This window comes from Oreochromis aureus, linkage group 23 (assembly GCF_013358895.1).
Source record: "Oreochromis aureus strain Israel breed Guangdong linkage group 23, ZZ_aureus, whole genome shotgun sequence".
NCBI lineage: Eukaryota > Metazoa > Chordata > Actinopteri > Cichliformes > Cichlidae > Oreochromis > Oreochromis aureus.
In genome coordinates, this window is record NC_052963.1 from 10,918,909 (window position 1) to 10,944,028 (window position 25,120).

Sequence of the window (25,120 nt, forward strand, 5' to 3'; positions counted from 1 at the left end):
AAGTTATCGAATGACTCAACCGAGTATCGCTGGAGCTCTCGGTAATTACACTCCATATAACAAGAAGTGCAAATGGTGGATGGAAATTGCTGATGCAGTTACACTGTGGTAAAGAAGGGCTTTAAGTAGCTGTTTATAAAGCCTGAACCGAGGTACAAAATTGGCGGTAGAACATATTTTTGAGTTTCAATTTTAATGTTAGACAATACTGTGCAGTTCCTGGAAAGTTAAAGTGGAAATGAAACACTAAATATATAATGACTCATTTCCACCATTGAGTCCTGCTCTCAAAATAATTAACTCTGAGTTATTGGTTCTGTTACTAGTTAGTTAAACTAAACGAATGTAAGTCAATTGACAGCAACCAACCAACCCGGTGGTGTAATGTTCCCTGCTGACAGAAGATGTTTTTAAAAACTTTAAGCACTTATTTCTTAAATTCTGCTACACAGACGGTGTTAAATCTATGTCAGTTTTAGAGAGCAGGGCTCAATGGTGTAAATTAGCCTTTATATGTGTAATGTTTCATGTTCACTTTAAGATTAAGTTCCTTATACTGCATTATACTTAATATACATACATTTGGCTTGTGCTGTGTGACTGCATATATAGATGAGTCATTACTTTTGCATCATAATGCTACTGCTGCTATCTTGTGGCAATAAAGTCACATTTCAAATCAGTAGTAATCTGTCATCGGTGAACAGCAGCTCGATTGGCAACAACTTTGGAAAATTCCCTTCATTTTGTTTGTTTTAATAAACAATGCTACTTGCAAGCTGCAATCACAAATAAACCATTAGTGATTGCAATTTTTCTATTTTAACTCTATATGTATATACTCACAAGTGTCATTTTCACAAATTTCCTTGAACTGTCGTGATATAACTTTGAGGGTATTATCACCTACTCTGTGCAAGAGCATTAGAAATTAACTGCAAAAACAAATTTCATGGTCAGTCATGTACACGTCCGAATTCTCAATAAATCTCCACCAAAACCTCATCATAAAGATTGTAATTTACAAATTTTAACATTTTCACAAAGACTGATTGAAACTAATATATACTCATGTTTTTGATTTTAGTTTTATAAGAGCACAAAATTAATTCAGTTGCTTTACTCTTTTTTGTGCAACTCAAAGTGCATGTTTATTATCACATCACTGCCAGCTTTGTTCATAAATATAAATGTTGTTGCTGCACAAATAGCAGCACTGGTGGTGGCTACTTTATCATTTATATGGCTTTCTTATGATCTAGTAGCCAGTTGTTGTATCCATGTCTGCCTTACATTTTTTGCATGTTTTCCTACATGATTACTTGACTGCAGACAAATTTTAGACTTTTCTTAAAGTAGTCTGCTTATTTTTATGGACAAATACCATTCAGAAAAACATGTACAAGCAATGTATATATTACAGCATTTTTTTTATATATATTTAACTACACCACACAAGTGTACAAAGGCAAACAAAAAAGAACAATCTCACACTTATTTACTATTATAAAGTGCGAATTACTGACATAATACCAATATTTCACCTTTAAATATCGTCGTTATCATGACACACCTAATGTACAGTATCAAATGTTTTAAATTATTTTCTGATACATCTTCTTGAGGGATGGACTGGTTAAAACAACTTCTTCTAGTGGACATACATTTGACACTAATGAGTTGCAGTGATTTCTGGTTGAAAGTGGATTAATGTTACCTGTGTCTGATCAGTTTTGTTAGTTAAACCTGACTGAAGCTATTAAACACTCACCCAAGTGACAGCCCATTTTACGTACTTCAAACTAAAGCAAATCCTAATAACCAAACAATCTGGCATTCCAGCAGCAAAGCATCTTGTCTAACATTTGTATGCCAAATGTTGCAGCTATCTGGGCAGAAAGCAACATTACACCACAAAAAAATGATAAAACAATCAATGAAAATGGAAGATCTAAATGTCGCCCAAGCAATTTAATTATCTCACTCAGAATAAGCCAGAGGACTGATCACTTCATTGGTTCAGAGTGAGTCGCACATCCCAATATCCTTGGCCCTAATGAGCACCCCAGGGCTGAAATAAAGAGCACTGTGACTCCAATAGTGCTTCAACAACTTCAGTCCTATTCAAACAGAATCATTACAGACAGAAAGGGATTAAATTGCCTCAGTTCATTGCTGATGCTTCAGCTATGTGAAAAGCAGACCTGCCGTTACTGCAATATGCTCATAGCATGTTTACTATGTAAATTACAAATAAAGAGCACATAAAGAGCAGGGTGGAACTGCCTGCGCCGGGTCAACATGCTGTGTCATCTTTCACTTAATGTAATCTGAAGTGCAGCTGACACCTGACCTGTCTGGCCTCGCTCTACTGAAATAAGGCTAGAACAACCACCGGGGAGGTGAATGAACACACATGCATGAATTGTAAAAATCAATCATAGCTTCTCTTTATAGCAATGCCACACCAGCATATTCATCTCTTTTTTTGTTTCCATGCATCTACAAATCCGATAAATCAGGACTCTGGTTTGTTCAAATATTTTGAGTCCATGTGCTTTGGTTCGCAGTTTTAAACCTTTGTGAAGTTCTCAGTGTTGTAGAAAAGAAAAAACACATCATTCCATCCAAAATAATGAGAAGCAGGAGGAAGGGAGAGGATCCCAGTGGAAAAGGAGTTTATTTTGGTAGTTGTGTGTGCAATCACACACGACGACAACACACAAAAGTCCAGGTTACAACTGAGCCCAGCAAGACTACCATCAGGAATATGATACAAGGTCAGCTGCTCGATTATGGAAAACATCACGATTGCAATCCTTTTTCATCAACTGTATTTAAAATTATTATTTATTGTTAGGTTAAAAATTATAATTTTTTTCTGATGGGTGTGGTGGGGGACACGGTGTTAGGTCAGGAATTAGGCCCAGATTAGCCAGTGTTTTTGAATGTATAGCCCACACATGGACAAAATACAGCATGAGGGCCAGAACTAGCCTAGGAACAAGGTTTTTTTTTTTTTTTTTGCCCACACCTGCTATGGCCTCTCTTTCCCAAGGGCAAACACTGGTCCCTGCAGCTTCCACAGTGGGATGTCTGTGGTTGCAGACAGGGGCAACGAGAGGCCAAGGTGGCATCAGACTAGCGCACTTCAGTGGGCCTGCAAAGAGAACGATGGCACTGAGCACAAAGGGGAGATAGTAACACAAATCCAGCTGTAGTCAACTTTTAATTAACCTTCCATGGGTTTGAATACATAAACATTTTACGACTTCTACTTCTTTTGGATTGACTGTGCTGGCCAAAGGCTCTCTCTTGCTCTCCACCATCTTGCCTAGAGCAGAACTAAACTGTGGTTTGTAGGGAGGGGTGAAAACATCACTTTCTTTATAACAACACTAAATGAGAGCCGACTAAAAAATTAATACAAAAGACTGACTGCTTTCTCCAGATTCTCTCATCTTTTTGTTGCTAAAAGCCAAAAATTTGAAACCAAATTAAGATCTGATTAACAGCCCAGAATTTTTATCAACAGCTTTACACAAAACCTTCCTCTCCAGGAACTAACCAACCACCTTTCAGGAGAACTAACCTGTAACAAGACCTTACAATCTGAATTTAGAGGAGATTAGAACGGTTAAGCTATCTCAGTGCTCCAAATGCTACCCATTCAAATTCTTTAAGATTTCAACAACAACGATATTAGTTTGAAAGGTGTCAGGCCAGATCTAAGGGTTTATCTACGCATCTTGAAAAGACATGTGTCTATACAGTACAGCTGAATGAGACAAATCACCATCCCAGCTCTTCTGTTACATGGCAGGATGTAAAAGACAAACTAATTACTGATAATTAACTGGAAAATATTCCATTACTCCATCATTCCATCACAGTACTTTCCACTCGTGTGACCTGATGTGTTATTCCAAAGAATTTCGCCTACGATTGTCTCACTGATGAACAGATAAGTCGGACATCCACTCAAAGCAAAAATAGACTTCCTGGAATTTTAATCTGAGGTGAAAAAACGGAGGAAAAAAAACAAACAAACAAAAAAAAAAAAACAGTGAGAGGCTGGAGGAGTCCTTCACTGACAGGGTGCTGTCATTCTATTGAACCCAATGAAATGCCAACAAAAAGAAAAATGGAAAGTGTGGAAAAAGCAAGTGACATGCATTGGGAATCAAACCCAGGACTCGCTGCGCAGGGCACTGGTTATGTGGTCACCTCATTTTGTTATGACAGCTGTCTTTTTCCAAAACTGAAATTGTAATTAACATCCTCGGGTCTCGGCCATTTGCCACGTGCTCGGCTACCGATCGCAACGTGGGCAATAAAGCATAAGGTTAAAAAAAAAAAAAAAAGAGTGGGAGAAGGCAGCGAGCTACAATGTCTGCTGGCATTATTTATATCCTTAGCCTCAGGGCCATCACATTCCCAGCTCCACTTGTCTCCATTGATCAGCTTCAGCACCCCCGCCCCCCTTCCCTAAGCTGAGGAAAATGATTCCCCCCCGCCCCCCCGCAACACATCCCAAGATGCCAGGACTCAACACACTTGATCTATCAACCGCAGTTTCACAAAAGAGCTCGCTGGATAAGTGGGATTTCATGGTCTTTTCAGTGCCACTACACTTTTCCCCCCCTAAAGCTTAAAATATACCCTCACTATTGCTGCTCTTTGTAGGAGCTGTCTGCGCTGTGTGACCATACCTGTACAACACCTCGGCGCACTCACTCAGTGTTTGCTTTTGGCTGCAGGGAGTCACACCCCAGTTATACAGATAATCTGCACATATACATTTACTTCTGATAATGTGGCACTCTTTCAGGCTGTGCTGAAACTGTGACAGGTAGGTTGACAACTGTAGTGTGAGGCAAGTCAGTAACAGTCTATAGAAGACACAAAATGAGTGATCTAGGTCTGATCAAGTCAAGTTTCCTCAATTTCCCATATTTATTTCCCTCGTCAATGCAAGTACATCAAATGCATTGTTCCCCACATTGTCCATTATTGAGCCTTAAAAGGCAGTAGTCCTGGAGCAACCACCAATTAGTGACCAAGGCAACAAGAACTTTCAGGATAAAGACCAAAGGCCTGAGGGTCTGTGCCTTCCCCTCCCCTCAACAGCCGTAATGGACCCTCAGATCTCCACAGAGTGGAGGCCTGCAAGGGGGAGGGGACTGACTGGTAGGCAGGGCTCTCAATCCCCTCCCTACCCCCCAAACTTTTCACCACACTGTGGAAAACGCATCTCCAACCTTTGCACCTCGTTGTGTTTTTAATGTGCCCCTTCCACTGAAAACTCAACATGACAAATTCTTAAAGTGTCCGGCTCGCCAGTCAGTCTGTGAGCTCACATTCCAGGTGTGGCGATCATCCAATTAGGAATTCCCAATCCCCAGCCAGCTGGAATAAATGCATTAGTGCACGCACAGAGCAAAAAACACCGAGCACATTCCCAGCCATACTGTTAACAACTGCGACCAGTATCACTTTAGTTTTGTTTATTCACTTCAATTAGGACTTTAACAAAACTGTATGGCTCTACACGTTTAAGACTAATTCTCCCACCCCCCCTTCTCTCAGTGGACTACCACCTTAAAAATGTGCGGGTCAGCATATAAAAACAGACCCCAGCCAAATTACTGCAGCTGCGTGGTACCTGTGTGGGTAAATGAGAGGCCAGTGCGCGAGATACTTACTTGCCAATCACCTCGCACAACTCGTACACATCCTCGAACAGCACGTCGTCGTCCGCCATGGTCATTCAGGTAAACGAGGATGCTCTCCTCAAGATATCCCACCCACACCACTGGCTCCGAAGGGATCAATGACAACGTAATTTCTTGCTGAATGGGCTTACAGGTGTGCCAGTCCACACACACTCTTTGTATTTTTTTTAAACCCCACAAACACGCACAGACGGGCACAATGTGATAAACGGGGAAAAACGAGGGGCCAGTCGTGTGCCCAACTTAGCCGGCTAGCCACATTAGCTGGCGTCCAAGGCTGTCACTCCGCGGCCCCACCTTCTCCTGGTAGAAGGGCTAGCCAGCGAGCTAGCTAAACAGTAGCCACAGAGCAGACCCCGGGGCGTGGAGATTTCCTCGCTCGTGTGCAGAAAAACATCCCTCTGTGCATGCCTTGGGTTTGTATCTTTACTGGTGCTTGTCGCCGGGGCACAGGAGTCCCCCCTCAGCAGCATCCGACGGATGCCTTCCCCTTCCCCACCAAGATGCTCCCCTTCGCCGCAAGCTAACGAGACTCTCGGGAAAAAAGAAGAACGGTTTGCTAGCTGGGTTTAAATGTGAGCTTAGCCGTCGCTGAAATCACAGGTTGGCTCGCTCCGTTATTGCGCTGTGCACGCCCAGTGTATCACAGACGGCTTATTCCAGCGAGGAAGGGGGGAAAAACCGTAACGTGAGCGGGATACAATACGCTTCAGCTTCCCGAGCCCAAATGGAAGACCTTCACATTCATGTCCACGACTGCTCCTGCTGCTACAAGCGCCGTCTGTGCTCGAGGGTGTTCAATTAATGTCGTCTTCCAGCACAGCCGAGCCGACGTCCGCCGCTGCTCCAGTTCTTTCGCTGGCTCAGATGTAGGCTGGCTGGCTTTGACTGGTTGTTTCTCCGACTTCCAGAAATGCCCGACTCCTCCCTCCCTGTCTCTCGCCCGGGAAACTGTTCCGACCGGAGCCGAAATGGCCAGGGAAAGCGGGCCCCGGATTCCCGTCTTTTTCCTTGCGTCGCCGGAGCCAAGATGGCGTTTTGTGGGGTCCGATTTAGGCGCAGTTTCCTTAATCTCTTCTCCAACCGTTGCATTCAGTGTATCCCGCGCAGGCGTCGACCGTCCAAACCTCATCACCTTACGTCAGCCCCCCACCGCCCCCCCCTTTTTTTTTCTTCTTCTCTCCATCATTTCTAACAGTTTATTTCTCCATAAATCTCATCTGCCACTAAGGATTTACGCCCCACACCCTGGCTGCCAGCGACGGGATTAAAACCGTATACTTCACAATCGCTGTCTAAGCGTGGGTGACTGCTGTCCTCAGTATTTCCCAAATTCCCATGGGTCTTTCGGGAGGTTTCTCAACAAAACTGATGGACAGCATAGCGTTTGCATTATCTCATTAATCTGACAGTGACCGCTAGATTGTGCCGCTGATGTGTACTCTAATTCTCCTCTGTGGAATTTTGATGACTGGCGAAAATAAAGGCTTTTTTTTTTTTTTTCAGTTCAAATGAACATCCTCGGCACTGTAGTTGGAGTATTAACGCGTAATTATCTACTTTCGCGTAAGCTTTTTGCAGGTGCGGGTGTTCCCCTGGTGCAGACACGCAGGTGGGGTCTCCTCAGGTGTGGAAAGACGAGCGGAGATGCCCCCTAGAGGTGATGGTAGAAGGCGTATATCTCCCACTGCTCCATTTTGAATACCCTATGGAGATATTGTTCCAAGAAGAAAATGAGGGGAAAAGTGGAATAAATTAATAAATAAATGAGAAAATCCAATTTCACTTTTATTGTAAAACAAATCAAAGATATCTATCTTAGTTCACCCTATTTGCACTGGATGTTATATGACGTACAGAACTGTGCAAAAATCTTGAATCACTACTCATTTGGAAAATGTATGCAGTTATTTACTGCATATGTAAGTATATGTGGCAAAGTTAGTACAATAGTAACGAGCTTGTCTACGACGCCTTTTTTGCCATTTCTTTTGTTCTCCACTTGTCCAGTTTCCAAAAAACAAACAAAAAACAGGGACACAGCTGAGATGTGCCAAGTTTTCAGCTAAGAGCTTTTTGGGAACCTCCAGATTGCAAAAATACTATTATTAAGAGGCATGTGATATTTCTCATACATTCAACTGAAGAAATTTGGAAAAAAAAAAGGCTTATCAAACCAAACAAACAAAAGCCAGTCCTGTAAAAATGGTCCAGTACAAGGACTGGACTGAAAATGAGTGAAAAGGCAGCCAGTGTCCAAAAAAAAAAAAGCCTGGAGAACTATTGTTTAAGACCACTTTGAAAATCTGGCTCCTTGGAAATATATATTTAACTTTATTTTTGAAACATATATATGTATATATATATATGAGAGAGAGATCCTCTTTTTTGGGGGGGTTCCTTCTGTGGAATCACAGTTAAAAAGCGAATTTTCTTTTATTTATTCTCCCGTTTTATTTTGTTGTCTTTTTTTGTTTTTTTTCAAAGACATGTTCTGCTTTATATATTACAGAGCTATGTTTTCCAATTACAAATTACCTTTGCATGAAAGTGGTTACAAGTGAGGGCTGAAAAGAAAAAAAAATAAAAGCAAAGTTTGGGTGAGGTACTTCACTAAAGCAAAAGAATGAACTCGGACGGCCAGCCCCCCTCTAGAGGGCGCTGTTCTCACAGGGCACCCTCTGCGGTTTCCATGCCGCTGCATCCTTTCTCCTCGAGCATTATCTGCCAGCTTCCCCCATTGGCTTAAGCCCACCAGCAGCTACTGATAATCCGATTGGCTGCTGATGTGGTCATCATACTGTCTGCTTCTGAACAACCCTCCATTTGATGCACACACACAGCTCGGGAAAAAAGTGAGACTGGAAGGAAAGTATGCAATAAAAGGAGAGAGATGAATAGGAAAATGATAAAGGAAAGGGAAAACGGCACACATGACAAAAAAGACAAGAGCTCTGTTTCCATGGTAACAAGGAAGGAGATATTTTTTATGGTGGTGGCATGTGAAACTGGCAGTTCATGAAAAATGCACAAACGCTTATACACTCCTATACATCTGGTTGCACTGACATGCATGAATTCCCTGAAACCATCACCACACACACACACACACACACACACACACACACACACACACACACACACACACAGACCAGCACTTAATAGTTAACCTTCACCTTTAAATTTCATGTGTACCTGGCACACATTATTTTCAGTCATACTGGTTAAACCATTTTGACTAGCTGTGCTTTTCAGAGAACCTTTTGTTTCTCTCTGGGCTGACATAGATTTATCATCAATAATTTAGACCAAATCAGCTGTATAACATTGTATTACAATCCTACTCAGTCCTCTTGGCATCGAGGTGTAATCTAAAGAATAACATGCCAAAAAGATATGAAGGAGGATGCTTCAGCGCAGAAAAAGTGGGACATCAGTCAGCTGAATTAGTGCAAGGGGAAACAGGGAAAACAAGGTTTGGACTGCTTAGACTGCTACGTGCTTCCAGCTCCATATTCTTCCCTAGGGAACAATAACCAGCAAAAGAAGAGGAGTCACTTCAACACAAATTGCCTTGGAAGTGTTTCCTCCTATAACAGAAACTTAATTCTTACATTCCAGCCATGCAATCTTAATTTATTTGGTGTTTGAACAGAAACGCCAGCCACGTTCTTTTTTTCCAACTTGGTTTCATTTTTTTTTTTTTACACAGATTGATATTACAGTTACAGTAAAACTTCCATTCCAGTGGAAGCTCCAGTGGAGAGGGTGCAGTCCTTCAAATATCTTGGTGTCCACATCTCCTCAGACCTGACATGGGCTGCCCACATTCAGGTCCAGACCAAGAAGGCTAGGCAGCGCCTGTATCACCTCCGACAACTAAGGAAGTTCAGGGTCTCTCCAAAGATCCTCAGGATCTTCTATACAGGCGCTGTGGAGAGTATCCTCTCACAGAACATGACAGCGTGGTTCGGGAACAGTTGTGTGAAGGACCAAAAAGCTCTCCAGAGAGTGATCCGTACAGCAGAACGCTGCTGCAGGATTGCTCTCCCCCCACTTCAGGACACCTACACCAGGAGATGCCGGACTAGAGCAACGCAGATACTGAAGGACCCGTCCCATCCTGGCAACAAACTGTTCCAACTTCTACAATCTGGTAGAAGGTTCCGCATCATCCGGGCAAGGACAGAGAGACTCAAGAAGAGCTTTTATCCTCAAGCCATCCGGGCCCTAAACCAACACCCCCCCCCCCACACACACAAATATGTTTATATTGTCCATTCTGTAAAATAGTCAGATGTCTATTCATAGTAATGTACAGAATTCACCTGCTGCTGCTTCTACTGCACATTCACCCAATGTATATACTATATATATATTTATAATGTTATCCTCTACCCCCCATGTTTTTGCACATGTCGAGGAGCGTGTCAGGATACATTTCACTGTGTGTTATACTTGTATAACTATGCATGTGACAAATAAAGAACCTTGAACCTTGAACCTTGAATTCTATGGAATGGGAAAAGTATAAGAATTCAGGCTATTCAACTAAGTAAGCTGATATAATAACAGAATATTTTTCAACTTTGCAAAATTACCAGTTTGGCATAAATTGAAATTATAAAGTCACAATATTTCTTCTGTCTCTTCACCTCCCGGTTTTATTTGATCGTATTGTGATTCTGAGCTAAATTTCAATGTATTTCCAGATTGTTATCTAATAAATAATTGGATTAGGCCATCAACTCCAAATTCACAGAATCAGTATGGCTGCTTTGTGAAAACAATACAAAACAAAATTAAAAAAATAAATAACTATAAATGTAGTTTTTCCACCGCAGCAAATTTTTTAATCTCAAAGAATGTATTTTTTCCTGTTTTATGCATGTATATATGAATGTATTATATGAATTTAAAATATGTGACCTCTAATATTTTTCTCATCGATATTCAAATTAAAAAAATTTGTCTTTTTCCCCAAAGACTGTAAAAATTGCTTTTTTTTCTCAGAATATCAGTCAAGTATTTCTGTAATAAGGCAACAAAGTCTAAATGTTAAAATAAAAAATATAATATATACAATTAAAAAAAATATAATAATAAAATATATATAAATATATAAATTATATATATATGTGTGTGTGTGTGTGTGTGTGTGTGTGTGTGTGTGTGTGTGTGTGTGTGTGTAAATTAAATAAAGTTAAAAAAAAATTTAAATTATGAAAGGGGAAAAAAACTACAAATCCCACTTCTTGTTTGGGTAGATGTGATTGGCTGAGTCTGACCGCGCAGGCTCCTGGGAAAGCGCGATGTTCAAATTTATTTCCGGTTTTTCTTTTAGCCTTTGTCGCTACGCCAGAGACATGGAGCGACCTCAAAACAGGTAGAAATTTAACCTTTGTCGTTATTACACTATATAAAATCTTATTTTCTACAAAGTATTTGCTTTTGTGGCAAGGAAAATGGCAGCAATGTGTCCAACGGCGCATTTTGGTTTATTTAATCCCGGCCTTTTCCGTCGTTGTCCGTACAACGAGACCCCAACACCATTCAACATTCAGCAATTAGGTGGTTTAATGTTGTTTTGCATTTAATGAAATGCACGAGCTTGATACAACATCAAACTTATCATTTTAGGATTTTTTCACCTCTACTTTTCAGTTCGGCTTCTCTCCTACACATCAAAGAACTGAAATAAATCAAAATTTTACGTTTTGTGGTCGTGGCTCCTTTTTTCACCCTTCAAAATGAAACAAGTGGCAGGGAGTGGGCACTGAAGCTTTTGTGTGTTTAGTTAAGCGCAGTCTGTGTAATGTTTAACTTTAAATGTAACTCCATGGTTTGCAAAAACATGAATGGATTGCACAAACAGGATCGGGACGATAGTTTGCCTTTTTTTTTAATGCTAGCATTAGCCTTCTGGCTCTGCTTTGGTCTTTTTTGACATGTTGCTGCTGTTTTAAAACAGGCGAGCATCTGACCTTTAAAAAAAGACCACATCCATTCACAGTCTGAGTATAAATACGATGTGTTGACACAGTGGCTATATTGCGTCTATAGTATATTTAGAAATGGTGTTTGTGTATGAAATGAATGGCAATTTGTTTTATAATGAGTCTAATAAATTGGGTATTTAAGCACATGAGAAGGGCAGTTTTTGCAAAAGCCTTACTTGTGTTCCTAGTTCAAAACACAAGTTCAACTGGAGATTGTTGCTTTATGTTTGATTTATTTTTTAAAATTCATGTATTGATTGACTAATTTTTGTTTTCAGTGTGGCGAGGACTCCCACCGACAGCATTATGGCTCAGAGGAGGAGCAAAAATAAAAGCTACAGACAGTCATACCGCAGCTGCTTAGGCGCTGCTTCAAGGCTCAGCCACACCCCAGGATGGACAGCGCGGAGGCTCAACACCAGCAGAAGAACAAAGTCACACAATATCACCGTGAGTCAATGCAAGTTTCTCTTCTAAATATATTAATTATCTGGAGAACAGAACATGGAATCGCCATCCTTTGCATTCTGCTCTTTCCCTGGTAAAGGAGAAGGTGAATCCAGAGGATCTGGCCTTACTGGTGAAGACAGAGTGGCAGCTATCGTACGTTACGCCGCTCTACCAGTTCAGACACACCCAGCTCAGGAGCTACTCGAGGCAGCTTTCGGCGTTTATTACTGCAGAGAAGCAGCAAGGTTTGGCAGTGGAGGTTGAGGGAGCGCAGACCAGCTTCAGAGTCTCCTTCTCTGCGGTGCAGGGGCTGGGAGAGACTGACGATGATGCTGAGACGGTCCTCCTACAGGTAAGCACAGGAGTTTGTAGAGGCAGGGAGAAGGTTTTCAGGCACAATATGAGCTGGCTTTACCCTGTCTTCTTTCTTGTCACAGATCCATTCAAAGCCGGTGTTTGCAGGGAAGGATGAGGCGCAGAAGTTGGTGTGGAGCGGCTGGCTGACCTGCATCAATGGCAATCCTGAATATCTTCACTTGCTTCCGAAGGACTTCACCTGTCTGCCGCTCTTTGGCAGCCGTGGGGCTGAGAATCTCACCTCATTGGTCAAATCCTGGTTTCAGCAGACCTTTGACTGCTGCTTTGGCCCTCTGGAAATCAACCAGACCTGCCTGCAGTGGCTAGCGGCATTATGGACTAACTGCCACATAGAGTCCAGCATCCAGCATCTCAAAATGATTTGGACTCTTCCGGTTGAGCCACCGTTGCAGATCACCTACACGGTTAACTCTCAAGACGTGTGGGAGCTGTGGAACAGTGTGAGGAACCCTTCACTGGAGAGCAGGGAGGAGGAGGAGGCAGCGAGAAGCATTGACATCGAGGAGGTGACAAGGTTCATGCAGGGGCTAAAAAGCCACTTCTACAGGCACTTCAGACTGGACCTGTCAGCAGGACGCCTGAGTCAGGTCTCATCTGCACTGGGATCAGCCAAGTTCAGCGGCAGGATCAAGGTACTGCCCTCAGAGCTTTATTTATTTTATTTTTTTAATGAAAGAAGAAACTGCTAATAATATTGGTTTACTTTTGTTTCAGATGTCCAACAGCAGATATGTCCTCACAACCCTAACACTGCTGACAGAGTGTGCCCTTCTCAAAATGCCCATCTGAGCACAAAAGAATGACTTTGCAGCAAGAGGAAATGCAAATTTTGCAATGTCAGTTTGCAAAACCTGTTATGGAATAACAAATATGGCTTTTATTCATTCAAACAGCGTAGCCTCTTTACACGAATTCACCACAGGCGAGTGGCTTCTGGCTTTTTAAAAAAATTTTTATTTTTTCCCCTTTTCATACTCCAGATCTGGGATGTTACGGGAGCTCAGCACGGGAAGGATTGTGCCTGTAATTATGAAGAATTGAGGATAAAATCTGAATGTTTCTTGTCTGCTCACTCAGCTCTTCTTGTAAATACGTCGTATGTTTATTCATGTCCACCTCTTTGTATATTTTTCTCATTTATAGTTATAAATAAAAACCAGACAAGCTTCAGCCAAGCGATATTTATAAAAAATTGCAAATTGTCACAACGAGAGGTGGAACTAAGCAGATGTTAGATTTCTGTGTGACTGATATCTTTGGTTTTTATTGTTACTAAAGTAACTTTGTGTGATTCACATAAACATTTCTCATTCTCACACAGGGCTTTGGTGCAGCCCTTGACCTAAAGGAGTGAACTCCATTGTTCTGCCTTTTAGGCCAACTTAAATCTGATTGGCTGCTCTTTATAACAGAAAGTTTAAACACCAGGTGGGTGGGGCTTCAGTGCTCACCTGTGATCATATTTAGGAGCTTAAAGTGAAACAAATGTATGAAACTAAATGTAGGAGCAAACATAGACCTCATTATTTTAAAATGACCATATTTTATCTGAGGACATCATTATTATCCATCTCTGCAGTGCACATATTACACATGCAGGTAAATTAGATAAGGCAGAATCTGGCTCCTTTAGAAGGTTAATTTCTCATTAATTATCTTATTAATTTAGTTTAACACCATCAAGCTTGGCCGGTTTAACAATACAGTGGGGTGGAGGTGTACTGCGAAGTAGGATTTCATTTAAGTTCTTGTGTTTGAACAAATACACGTGTCACATGGTGAGCAGGACCTTAATAACACCACTGAATAAAGCTACAGTCTGCATGCTTAGTCTTAACTAGCTGCCATGTCTGATTTACTCTGCTAATGTTGCTTTCTAAAATAAAGATTTATCTATATGTTGGCTGTTAATCACCAATAATATTTAATCTATAAATGTATTTCGCTTTGATCTGCCTCTTTCATTCACAGAACCACAGAGTACAAAGTGCTAAAATAAATATATTAATGATAAATTCATAAGATTTTTACAGCATTCATTACCACTTATGATCACATCTCTTACTGAAGTAGGTAACAATTTGATGCAAGGCTACAGCAGAGAGCCCAGGTGATAGTGAAAACCACCAACTGATAAATGCAGTCAAATCTGACTGAGGTTTAAGATTTTATCAATCCAGCTACTGCAAAGACACAAAGCCAGACTGTTGAGATTGCTTAAAAACAACAACAAAAAAAGGCCAAATGAAAAGCATCCTTTTTTTAATGTTACTATCATTTAAAACAACATCAGGCAACTTTACTTCAAAGGAGACATAAAACCAGGAAATAAAAGTTATCAAAATCATATTAAATACAAACATAAGCATACAAAATACCAGCTGGATGCAAAAACAAAAAACCAGCTAAAACATTACAGTATATTGCACCAGTAGAAAAGGCAAAAAAGACAATAAGCAACGTGTGATAACTGGACTCCCCTATAGCTGATTAACATGATGAAGCATGACTCGGCAGCATCGCTGTTTGTTAATGCTACACACACACACCATCAAATGCACGACGACAATAGCGAGGGCGTAGGAGTCAAAATTGCAGCTCCATTATGCTCTGTAACGACTGGACCGGTGTCTCTTTGGGCATATGGCTTGTGATGGTGGTAATTAGGGCACAGCAGATGCTCGACCCTTCATTAAAGGGCATTGTGGAGCTGGGAATTAGGGAACAAATTGGGGGAGGGGGTTAATACTTCACAAATTAAACTTACTAATGATGTGTTCTTTATCAGCATGGACTCCAGTTCAGAGTGAAAAATTACCTTTTTACTTTACCCCCCCCCAGTCAGTGTGACCAACATAACTGGGTTTGCCAGCATGCTTTGAAAGGCATGTGACCCCGACAAACTGTACAGCTATACTAATAATAATTTAGAAAAAAACAACTAGGCACCAGACTGGGGGCTGGTGTTACCTTCCCACTCTGCCACCTTCCATGCTGTTTATACAATATTTACTTGTGTGTATGTGCTTGTGTGCTTGTCTGTTTACAGCTCTGAAAAAGGGGCTTGGCTATATATTTACAATGGCGCCCACACATGCCACAGAATCCACCTGGCAAACACTTGGGGCAGTCTCATTTGCACGAGCAAACACAAAAGAAACTCCAACTTTTGTTTGTGGCAGCTCGATGCGTTCGGAAGCATCGTTCACAGTACAATCCGAGCGCCCCCGATCCTCTTACCGACCCACCACCTCACACACATCCTCCGAAATGAGCACTCGAATGATAATAGCAAGCTAGGATTGATTCAGAACAGGTGGTTTAGTGTTCAACATAATTCCCCACGATCACTTTTGATCAAAACACACATGGGGCAGAGAGGTAAGCAATGGAAAGTGATGATTCACAGTAAATGGAGATTGTAGTGTGTGCGGCGGCCTTTAGGAGGCCAATCCCAAAAAGAAGCCGCCGACGAACCCGCTGGACAGGACGATGTTCCTCTTTATGAAATCTGTGGCCTGCAGAGGAGAGACGAGGGAAAAGTCAAATCAGAACTAACAAACAAAACAGATCCCAGCACCTCGAAACATCTGACTTGGTTTGCCTTGAGCCTGCAGTGTCACAGCTACTAGGTGTAGTAGCTCGACGAGTACACTAGAGGGCACTGCTGGCTTAGGAATGGACCCCAATACATGGTGCCCCCCCCCCCAATATTAATATAATACAAATTAAAGGAAGATTGCATTTAGCTTAAGCAAAAAAACAAGCGAGAAATAAAGAAAGAGCAAGCTGTGTTCCAGGTACCTTTACCTCCTCAATGAATGTGTTGATTTCTGGGGCTGCTTTGTTTGCCTTCTTCTTCAAGTGCTTCTTTGCTTTGTTCACATCCTTCTCCACCTTCTTCCAGTCCACCTGCACGTAGCCACTGTGATTGGCAATCTGCAGAAAACGACAACAAAACAAAACTGATGAGCGTTACTTTGTCCTTTCTTCATATTTGCCTCAGCTCTGCACTCTGAAGGACAGAATCCCTTTCTGGAAGCATGTGTCCACAGTAGGCCTCTGACATGATCTTAAAAAATTATTTTGTGTGTTCAGCCTGATAATCAAGTCATCTGGGTGTCCGGGCTTTTAATCTACTTGCAAAACGAAGAATGCTTTTAAGTGACAAAATAATGCCACTGACGGAGCTGAAGCACCCTCTAAGTGTCCAGATGGCCTGTGTCCATTTAGTGCCAGCTGACACACAATGCTCGCCTTTCTGTGGTGGAGAGGGGGGACCAGCTGAGTGTCATGTCGTACAGCTGGCGTCTTCACTTGTCAATGGAGTTATGTTAATCTTACAAAGCACGTACTTCTCTATGACTCTTGATGGAGAATTGCTAAATATTTAACTACTAAGCCTAAACAATCACAGCATTATGGTGCTCTTACCTGTAAAAGAAGGAACCCGCCACCAATAGCAGTAGCTGCTATCTTCCCAACTCTCTGGAAGACATAACCTGCACACCTGTAAATGTTAAGAGAAAGGGTGGGTTACTTCCTTTAAAATATTTAAAGGGGAATCTATTATGTCAGTTTTCCCTGGGCCTGATTCATACTTGAAAACAGTCATTATGTGTCTTTTCCTCATAGTAGCCATCCCTCAAGACTTTCTCCATTGTAAGGAATGCATTATCAGGCAGGGATTGTAACATCTAGTCCTTATACTGAATCATTACTAAGGCTTTGCAGTTCATCTACTGCCTGGAAAAAAGCTATTTTAGCTTTTCACCCTCCTTTAAATCAAGGTACTTTTGACTGGCTACCCCATGTAAACAGAAAGGTGGGCGGGGCTCCTGTGCTCACAGATGACCATTATTATTATTATTATTATTATTATTATTATTATCATTATTGTTATTGTTATTATTATTATTGTTCGGGATGTCTGCTTATACAACAACCTCATTATCTCATTATGAATCTTTAACCCCAATTCTTCTTCTGCCACAACGGATCAACTCTCTCCATCTCACCCTATCCCAAGCATCCTCGTATGTCACACCAACCTTCTGCATGTCCTCCTTCACTACATCCATGAATCTCATTATTCATGATCCACATGATCTAACTTGACAAAGATTTTATGTCAGATACTCTTCCTGATGCAACCCTCGCCATTTATTTCAGACTGGGGCCAGCACTTGGGAGCACATTGGCTTGTGACACCCACCACTCTTGAGAGTGTGAAAAAAAGGGATACTGGACTTCTTAAGGCTTGTTATGACGTTTCACCACTCATCAAGTTCTAAAAACAAACTGTGGAGAGTCCCGGGTGTTTATGGTGCGTTCCAGGAACCTTGGAGTCTATGTTGGAATTCGAGTTAGTGCATCCCAGTAGTAAAGTCAGAAAAGTGTGGAAAACCCCCCAAAAACAAAACAGATTTACAGATACATGATTACAAAACAGGGGCAGCACAGATTAAAAGTTCTATCGCTCTTCAGTTCGGTGCTGCCATCTTGGAATGTTAACTTGGGATTGGTGGGGCTGCTCTGAGTTCAGGGGGCGTTTCAGGTGAAAATGCCGACTGGGAACTTGGAAATCCCAATTTCCGGCTTAATCTGGAACGCTCCATTAACCCCCAGTGGGGGTTTGTCCCCTTTGGAGGTGGACCTGAAGTTCGTTGCCCCACTATCGATCACACGAGTCATCAATTGTGGGTCAACGACATCCGACTCGAGCCAAAGTGTAAAAAAAAGGCACGGGTCAGTACCATGAAGGGTGAAACCACTATGAGACCTCATGTGGGGTCAATTACCCAGCTCTTTCCACCATTTGCCTTCTTTTTTTCAAGCTCTGTAGAAAACTATGGCAAAGACGACTAAGAACCTACACAGACAGTACCTGCCACTCTAACAGCATACGTACATATTGTTTGGAAGTAAAGGCATACAGAGTCTCCTTTAATGTATACACTCAATCATTTTATTGGTTTAGCCATGGCAGCTCTACAAGTAAGCAGTGTGTTCTCACATTAATTATTTCTCTGCATATTATTGTCCCAAGTTCAAAACAGCCCAACATTTGCTACTGTGTTAAACCCCCATTGGATCCACATATGTCCCAGTGAGAACACAGACCCCGAGTCCTTACCATCCAGTCACTCCTCCCATCATGAGCTGAGTGGCCACGGAGTACTTCTCAGCAATGGGGCCTGAATTGTTCCCAAACACTCTACTCCACCACTGGTGCCTCCGGGCATACTCAGTCAGGTCCACAACCTCATAAACCTCATCTTCGCTCTCTGGGTCGTCCTGGCCCGCTATGAAATTGGAGTGAAATACAAAGTTAAAGGGCTACAATGTGCATATGCTACACCTCGCTTACATTCGGGGCGTATTTTCTAATAGCTCAGGAACTGTTTGCACCCTGTGTGGTCCTATTAACACAAAGCTTGATCTTCAAGTCCTCCTAACTGCAAAAGCACTTCAGCCTCCACAGGCTCTGAGGGTGCTTATTCTATGTAAATGAGTTTGGAAGCTAACATTAGCTGGCTAGCGTCAAATGGCTTCCAGCCTGGACGCGAAGGTTCTGCTACCGGAGACCAAAAGGCACGTATGAGCCACGATAAAGCCCTTGTGCCTGTTCAATTATTGCTCATGGAGAAAAAAAAACGAATTTAAATGCGAATTGTGATCGCACAACGGTTATTTCTAACAAACAAAACACTAACCTTCTCTCTCATCCGCCGTCGCCATTTTGGAGAAACTAGTTATGTCATCAGGATGTTGACAAAGCTAAACCACGCCCACATTATGATGCCGCTGCCACGTCAGTTGAAATGCTTTCATTTTGCTTGATTGGGCTTCAAGCAGTTTAACAACTTTATTTGATAAAATGCAGCAACTCTGCAAGTCTGACTGTGAAGACGTCATAAAAATAAGGGTTGGGTGCATAAAGAGTCGCGTGGTTTGACAGGATTGGAAAGAGTTATGCTTCGCAGTCACTTTTTAAATAATCTATGAGCGAAAACTGACACCCATGTGTCAATATGTATTACTGAATATGAGATGATGTCTTAGCGTGTGAAAATTAGAGCATTTGTCGGGAAAACAGTGCTATGGTTCATGCACAAGAGAGCCACGTAAAAAAAATCTGTATTTATTTTTTAAATATTTTATCAGGGTGGATTTTTTTCTTTAAATGAGTGGTTTTGCAGAGAGAACGCGAATATTTAAGATAAAAGAATAGTATAGCAGGGAAGTCATATGGTGGTATACACGCGCTCCCATTGGCTGGAGAGGGGGGGCGAGGGCGTGGCCAGAGCGGCGCGTGGGTTCGCTTGGGTGACACAATTATAACAACTTTATCTTCGCGGCCGAAACGCGTTTTATTTGTCAAATACTCACATCTTGGATATTGTACTCAGTTATTTGCATTCAAATAGCTGCACGATACCACTTTGTGATGAAAAATGTGACGTTTGAGGAGCTACCCGGAGAGCGCTTCTGTCCCCCCCGAAAGGATTTACTACATCGAATCGCATCTTTTCATCCCGGAGAAAAGTTTTTGATCGTTTCGCTCCCTTCAGTTTTCCTTCTTTGATTTGGCGGAGCGATCCGTTCGTCCCCGCGTCGCGATTTTCCATGCAATCGTGCGGTGTGTCTCTCGCCGCTGCTGCCTGCGCTGCTGCTCGGAGTCTCGGCTCGGCTTCTTCTAGTGGTGATGAGGGAAAGAAAATGGCGGCGGGAAAAGCGAGTGAAACAGAGGAGGACTTTCCGACACTGACAGCCGAGGAGAGGGATAGTTTGGCTGGGATCGACAGGTCGGAACAGTAAACCCATGCACTCACACGAACGCACACTTTGAAAATTGATTGTTTTATTTTGCCTTGCATGTCGATATTGTCCTCGAGCCGCTCTGCAAGTGATACTGAGCTGCCTGTGTTGTCTTCTGCTTGCAGCTCACTGTTTGGATTTCAGAAGCTTCATGAAGATGGCGCCAGAACGAAGGCCCTGTTGATGAAGGTAGTGAATCTAACTGGATCTATTTTGCAACCGAGCAGCACCCGGGTTTACGGGACTCTCTTGAATCTGTCATTAGTCGTGCATGGCGGTGAATTTGCTTTCAAGTGGCAAGCCAGTCTGAGTGGCCCTCTCGCTACGGAGACCAAGGCCAGCTAGCCGCAGCCCCTCTTAGCCAGGCAGCTAGCTCGCTAGTTAGCTACCCTCTTCCGATGAACAGCGACCCTGCACCTGCGGCTAACGCCGTCTCGCTGGCCCGCCCGTGTATCCAGCTAGCTACTGCTCCCTTCATTTGCCTGTAAAGTTAGCATATGTTAATGTTTTCCTTTTTCTTTTTTTTCGGAAACCGCCCTTCCCCTTTAGCTGGATAGCTATCCCATACAGCCCCGTGTATTTGTACCACTACCAAGACAACGTCGTCACGGATTTGTGTAACACATACTGGAAACGGTGCTGCACTATAATGAGTAAAGTTTTATGTCACATTGAAATTGTGTAATTGTAGCTGCTAGGATATCCCTCCCACCCAACCTCAAACACATTGGTACTCGTATGTCGCTAAAACATCGGTGGGAGTAACGGAAAGGCTGTAGCTTTCTTCGGGGTGCACCACTGACGTTATTTGGTAAGGTTAGCTGGTGCCCGTAGCAATTGCATTTCGTCTCGTCTTTGGCACAGTCTGGTGAGTTTTATGGCATTGCGTTGGCCCATTTAAAACACTTTCGGGGACCTGCTGTGCTCATTTGTGTGTGCGCGCGTGTGTTTGGTGTCCGCGTGAACGAGTTGACAAACGTTACAAGTAACGTTAATGGCTGGCTTGCCTGTCCAAGATGGCGGGACATGGCGGAGTGACACTGGTAGCTATATAACCTATTTGCTGTGAATATTTTTCGGACCCGTTCGTGTGCTCGCTAAAGCGTGGTTTGGGTTTTCTCACGGGTCTCGGCCCTCCGTAAAAACGTGTCCCTCTCGCTGACCCAGGTGGTGTCACAGTCCTTTGTTTACAGTTTCCATTGGCCCTGCCTTGGACTCTGCATGTGCTCTCGAAGCTGCGTGTTGAACAGGCGCAGTCTACCTGTGTGCCTAACATGTCGCTTGGCTAACAAAGAGCAAAGCCCTCTCTCTTCTGAATGCATCGCAGAACTGTGGAAGATGGGGAGAAAGAGAGTGCTGCTGACAGCTCGTGATATATTTTTTGATTGTTTTTCTTCGGGGTGGGGGGGTCCGTGAATCTTGTTCACGAGGTGGTGTGGGATGCCTGGGAAGTGTTCCTTTCGCATTAGCAGCAGAACGCAAGAGGAGTGTGCCCTGCTTCCAAGCTGAAGGCAATTAATGCACAATGCTTTGAATCAAAGTGCTTTTGCTTTTAAGTGTGGTACATATATATGCTTTGAGTCTTGTTTGGTCATATGTGCTGTGGAATAGCTTTGGTTTCAGGGGCTAAACAAGTGATATTGTGCCTTTTATTATTGGGAGACGGCATTATAAACACAGTCTTTCTTTATAGTACTGACAGACAGCCCTGTATCCATAGGCAGCTTCCCAGTCCAGCTAACTTAAAGTGTTAGCTGTGTCTTTGTTGCTGTCTACAACCAACAGACATGATTCAGAAACATTTTATATAAGCTAGAAGGGACCCTTAATGCAGGGTCCCTTCGTAGCATACTGTTAGTTTGTGCATCTGTTAACCTTTCGGATGTGGATGTAAGGTTTGACAGCACTGCAGTTGATTTAAGTCGGTTTACAGCTGTAATGCACAGATGATTCGTTGGAGCAAATTTTTACCAGATTGAGAGTTGCATGTGGGATACCGTTGTTGTCAGTGCAGATAAGTACAAGTTTTGGGGTTACCTTCTAGTTCTCTGGTTCGCTCAACTCCCCCAAAAATAATCATCAAACAAACACCTATGTGGTGGGCTCACAAGCCGCTCACTTTAACAATGTTTACTCATTTTGTTGCTTTCTGCATTGAATACATGCGAATTCTTTGGTGGGTTCCACATCTCCGTTCCCACTTGCAGCTTATTAGTTCAGAACGGTAGTCCTGTCTGGCACTTTGTACTGGTCGTGTCGCTCGCGCTGTCGCTAGGTCTACTTGTGGATGGGGGTGGGTTTAACATTGCTTGACAGAACTAGGTCATTGTATCACAACCCGTTATCGGACAGCAATGACGTAAATTTAGACTAACTAGGTGGAAGAGAAACTTTCAGCTTTGGTGTGTGCTTATTTCTGTGTCTTAAGTGCGACGGTTGGCAACATGCTTACAGCAAGGAGGGTCTTCGAGTGGGGTGGCTCATGGCTTTTTGGGGGGAGTTCATGTGCTCTCCTCAGTCCACACACACTCACGTGAAAACTAGATATTTGGACGCTTCTTCTGTTGCGTCTGAGGCGCTGGCTGTGCTGCGGCTCTGAAATGGTTAAGGTCATTTACAGAGGACAGCTCTTTCCCACAGGGATTAACTTAAATAATGCTAGTTGCAGACATTTAACATGCTGTTTGACTGTTACATACTGTTTGACTCATTAGCATGGACACAGGATAGAAAGCAGCCACCATTCATGCTACACTTGGAAGCTGAAGTCTTTGTAGGACATTTGTTTAGATAACTGTAGACCTGAACTGAGATATTGGCCATGGAAGCTTATTGTTGCCTCGCATTAAGGTCACTCTAGCATCAAATCACTCAGTACCCACAGCTACTAAAAGGACCATGCGTTATCAGTCAGTAATTCCAGCCCCATCTTTCACAGCCATGTAATGAGTAATTATCTCTATTAGAGCTTTTTGTATTTCCACTGAGTGAGTAAAAATTTGTCCACAAACTAGTTGGTCTTATGATGAATAATGTCAAAAATGGGTCTGCTATGCTCATTCCAGTTCCACATGTTTGTTCTTGGGGTGTTAGAGGTAGCTTTGCATGTGTCGCAGGTCCTTATTTATCTCATCTTGAGCATTGTTTAGTCTGAAACAAGTAATAGTACCTCCAACCTAACCCTCCCATTACGGGAACTTTCTTCTGATTGGCTTGCAGAATGTTAGAACAACAGGTTTGGCTATGATAACCATATTAAGGAATATCGCCCGTTCTGACACATCAGCAGCAGCAAGACTGTGACAAAAATGTTTAAAATTGAGCATATAGAGCAATCCGAAGGCTGAGCTCTAGGATCACTTTCATAAAGGCTGGTGATATTATTTGAAACAATATAAATGACAGAAATAAATCTTCCTGCTGTATTGTAAAAACCATTCAAGAATTTTTCTTCCTGCCCTCCCTCCAGTAAATTAAATGTACTGCATGTAAAGGTACTTCACAAGAATGTCTGAATGCTCTAAAAATGTTAATAATATTAACATTATAATACTGTTTTGAGCAACCGCAGGTCAGTCCACTTCAGTTTTTGGCAAGGCTGTGTGCAATAATCTCATGCGCCCCTGCATGAATGAGGTACTCTAAATACATGGTACTAACAGTATGCCAATATCTGACAATAGAGAAGTGGCCAACTTGTGGCTATATCTGCAGGGCGGAGCCACACTCCATAGTCCTGAACACGTTCAGGTTCTTTCATAATACTGCTTTGGTAGGTTATCTGGGTATTTGACCAAGTTCTCACATTATATTAAGTCGTTCACTAGCTGAAAATAGAAGTTTGTTTTGGATACTCTTGTATGTGACACAATGATGGCTTAGCGCTTATTTCAAGCTGGTGGCACATTTAGTGCAGATTAAAATACAGCTGTGTTTATCTGTGCACGTTTTATGGAATCGAGCTGTGTTAGTCTGAGCTGACGGAGGTGTTCAGTTAAAGACGATGTCTGTGCTGTGAGTTCAACTACATATGTAGGTTAAATAATCAATGTATTTCTTTTTTTAACCATCAGGTAGTACACAGCTTCTATATGGGTAACAATATGCATGTGCACAGGGCTCATTCACGAGTACTGCTGCAGACAGGCGAGTATGCTCTACTACCTTTTAGGTGCTAAAGTGGGAATGAAAAGTTGTTCATTTTGCAACAGTGCTGCTGTTTTTGATCAGGCAATCATACCTGTCAAGTTCCAGATATGGGTGGTTTTAACCTGGCACCAGTAGCTGCTCTAGCACAAATGTTTGTACCACTCATATAAAACAAATAATAAATTAAAAAGTAAATAAATAAAAACATTCTCTAATTTATGTGCATGCTGCTTTTGTTCTGTTTGTTGGGCTGCTGGTTTAGCTTGCTGAGTTGTGCAGGAGACCCATGTGCCGTAAGGCCCAAGTTTAAATCCACCCTCAGGCCGTTTACTGTGCGTCTTGTCTACTATCCTGTTAAAGAAAGTCTATAAGCCCAAACAGTATTTTTAAAAAAAAAAAAAAAAAAGACTTTGACCTGTAAGCAGGTTAAAAAGTCTTCTAGTCGAATTTTGAGACTGATGGAATAATGTTGAACTCAAGTCATCGATCATTTGTTTTGCCATTAAATCATTTGGCTGCTTCTTTAGTTTAACTTGCTGTTTGACTGTACTGTAAATATGCAGCATTATTAAAGTTTTGTTTTGTTTT

At 42.3% G+C, this 25,120-nt stretch overlaps 4 protein-coding genes across 8 annotated transcripts in view; 2 read left to right on the forward strand and 2 right to left on the reverse strand.

Moving 5' to 3' along the window:
* Positions 1-6,889, reverse strand: part of LOC116328892 (peripheral plasma membrane protein CASK) — a 52,374-nt gene extending 45,485 nt beyond the window's left edge. The window contains exon 1 of one of the 2 annotated variants that reach the window (XM_031750789.2): positions 5,706-6,889. In XM_031750789.2, coding sequence (XP_031606649.1) covers positions 5,706-5,770 — 65 coding nt within the window. In that variant the 5' untranslated portion in view covers positions 5,771-6,889. The remainder of the gene's footprint in view (positions 1-5,705) is intronic. The other variant, XM_031750790.2, reaches the window with a different exon arrangement.
* Positions 6,890-11,023: 4,134 nt separating this feature from the next.
* Positions 11,024-14,460, forward strand: cenpl (centromere protein L). 2 transcript variants are annotated; one of them, XM_031750773.2, is made up of 6 exons: positions 11,024-11,121; positions 12,013-12,184; positions 12,282-12,536; positions 12,622-13,194; positions 13,277-13,398; positions 13,543-14,460. In XM_031750773.2, exons 1-5 carry the CDS (start codon positions 11,048-11,050, stop codon positions 13,349-13,351), a joined length of 1,149 nt encoding a protein of 382 aa, XP_031606633.2. In that variant the 5' UTR covers positions 11,024-11,047; the 3' UTR covers positions 13,352-13,398; positions 13,543-14,460. The 2 variants fall into 2 exon arrangements, with proteins under 2 accessions (XP_031606633.2, XP_031606632.2); XM_031750772.2 differs by having other exon boundaries at positions 13,277-14,460.
* A 347-nt stretch (positions 14,461-14,807) lies between these two features.
* Positions 14,808-19,944, reverse strand: LOC116328898 (FUN14 domain-containing protein 1). 2 transcript variants are annotated; one of them, XM_031750795.2, is made up of 5 exons: positions 19,279-19,944; positions 18,699-18,867; positions 16,997-17,072; positions 16,367-16,501; positions 14,808-16,080 (listed from the first exon to the last, which is right to left on the reverse strand). In XM_031750795.2, exons 1-5 carry the CDS (start codon positions 19,301-19,303, stop codon positions 16,003-16,005), a joined length of 483 nt encoding a protein of 160 aa, XP_031606655.1. In that variant the 5' UTR covers positions 19,304-19,944; the 3' UTR covers positions 14,808-16,002. The 2 variants fall into 2 exon arrangements, with proteins under 2 accessions (XP_031606655.1, XP_031606656.1); XM_031750796.2 differs by having other exon boundaries at positions 16,373-16,501; positions 19,279-19,453.
* A 10-nt stretch (positions 19,945-19,954) lies between these two features.
* Positions 19,955-25,120, forward strand: part of LOC116328877 (histone demethylase UTY-like) — a 40,398-nt gene continuing 35,232 nt past the window's right edge. For both annotated transcript variants that reach the window (XM_031750770.2, XM_031750771.2), the window contains exons 1-2: positions 19,955-20,370; positions 20,509-20,572. In XM_031750770.2, coding sequence (XP_031606630.1) covers positions 20,192-20,370; positions 20,509-20,572 — 243 coding nt within the window. In that variant the 5' untranslated portion in view covers positions 19,955-20,191. The remainder of the gene's footprint in view (positions 20,371-20,508; positions 20,573-25,120) is intronic.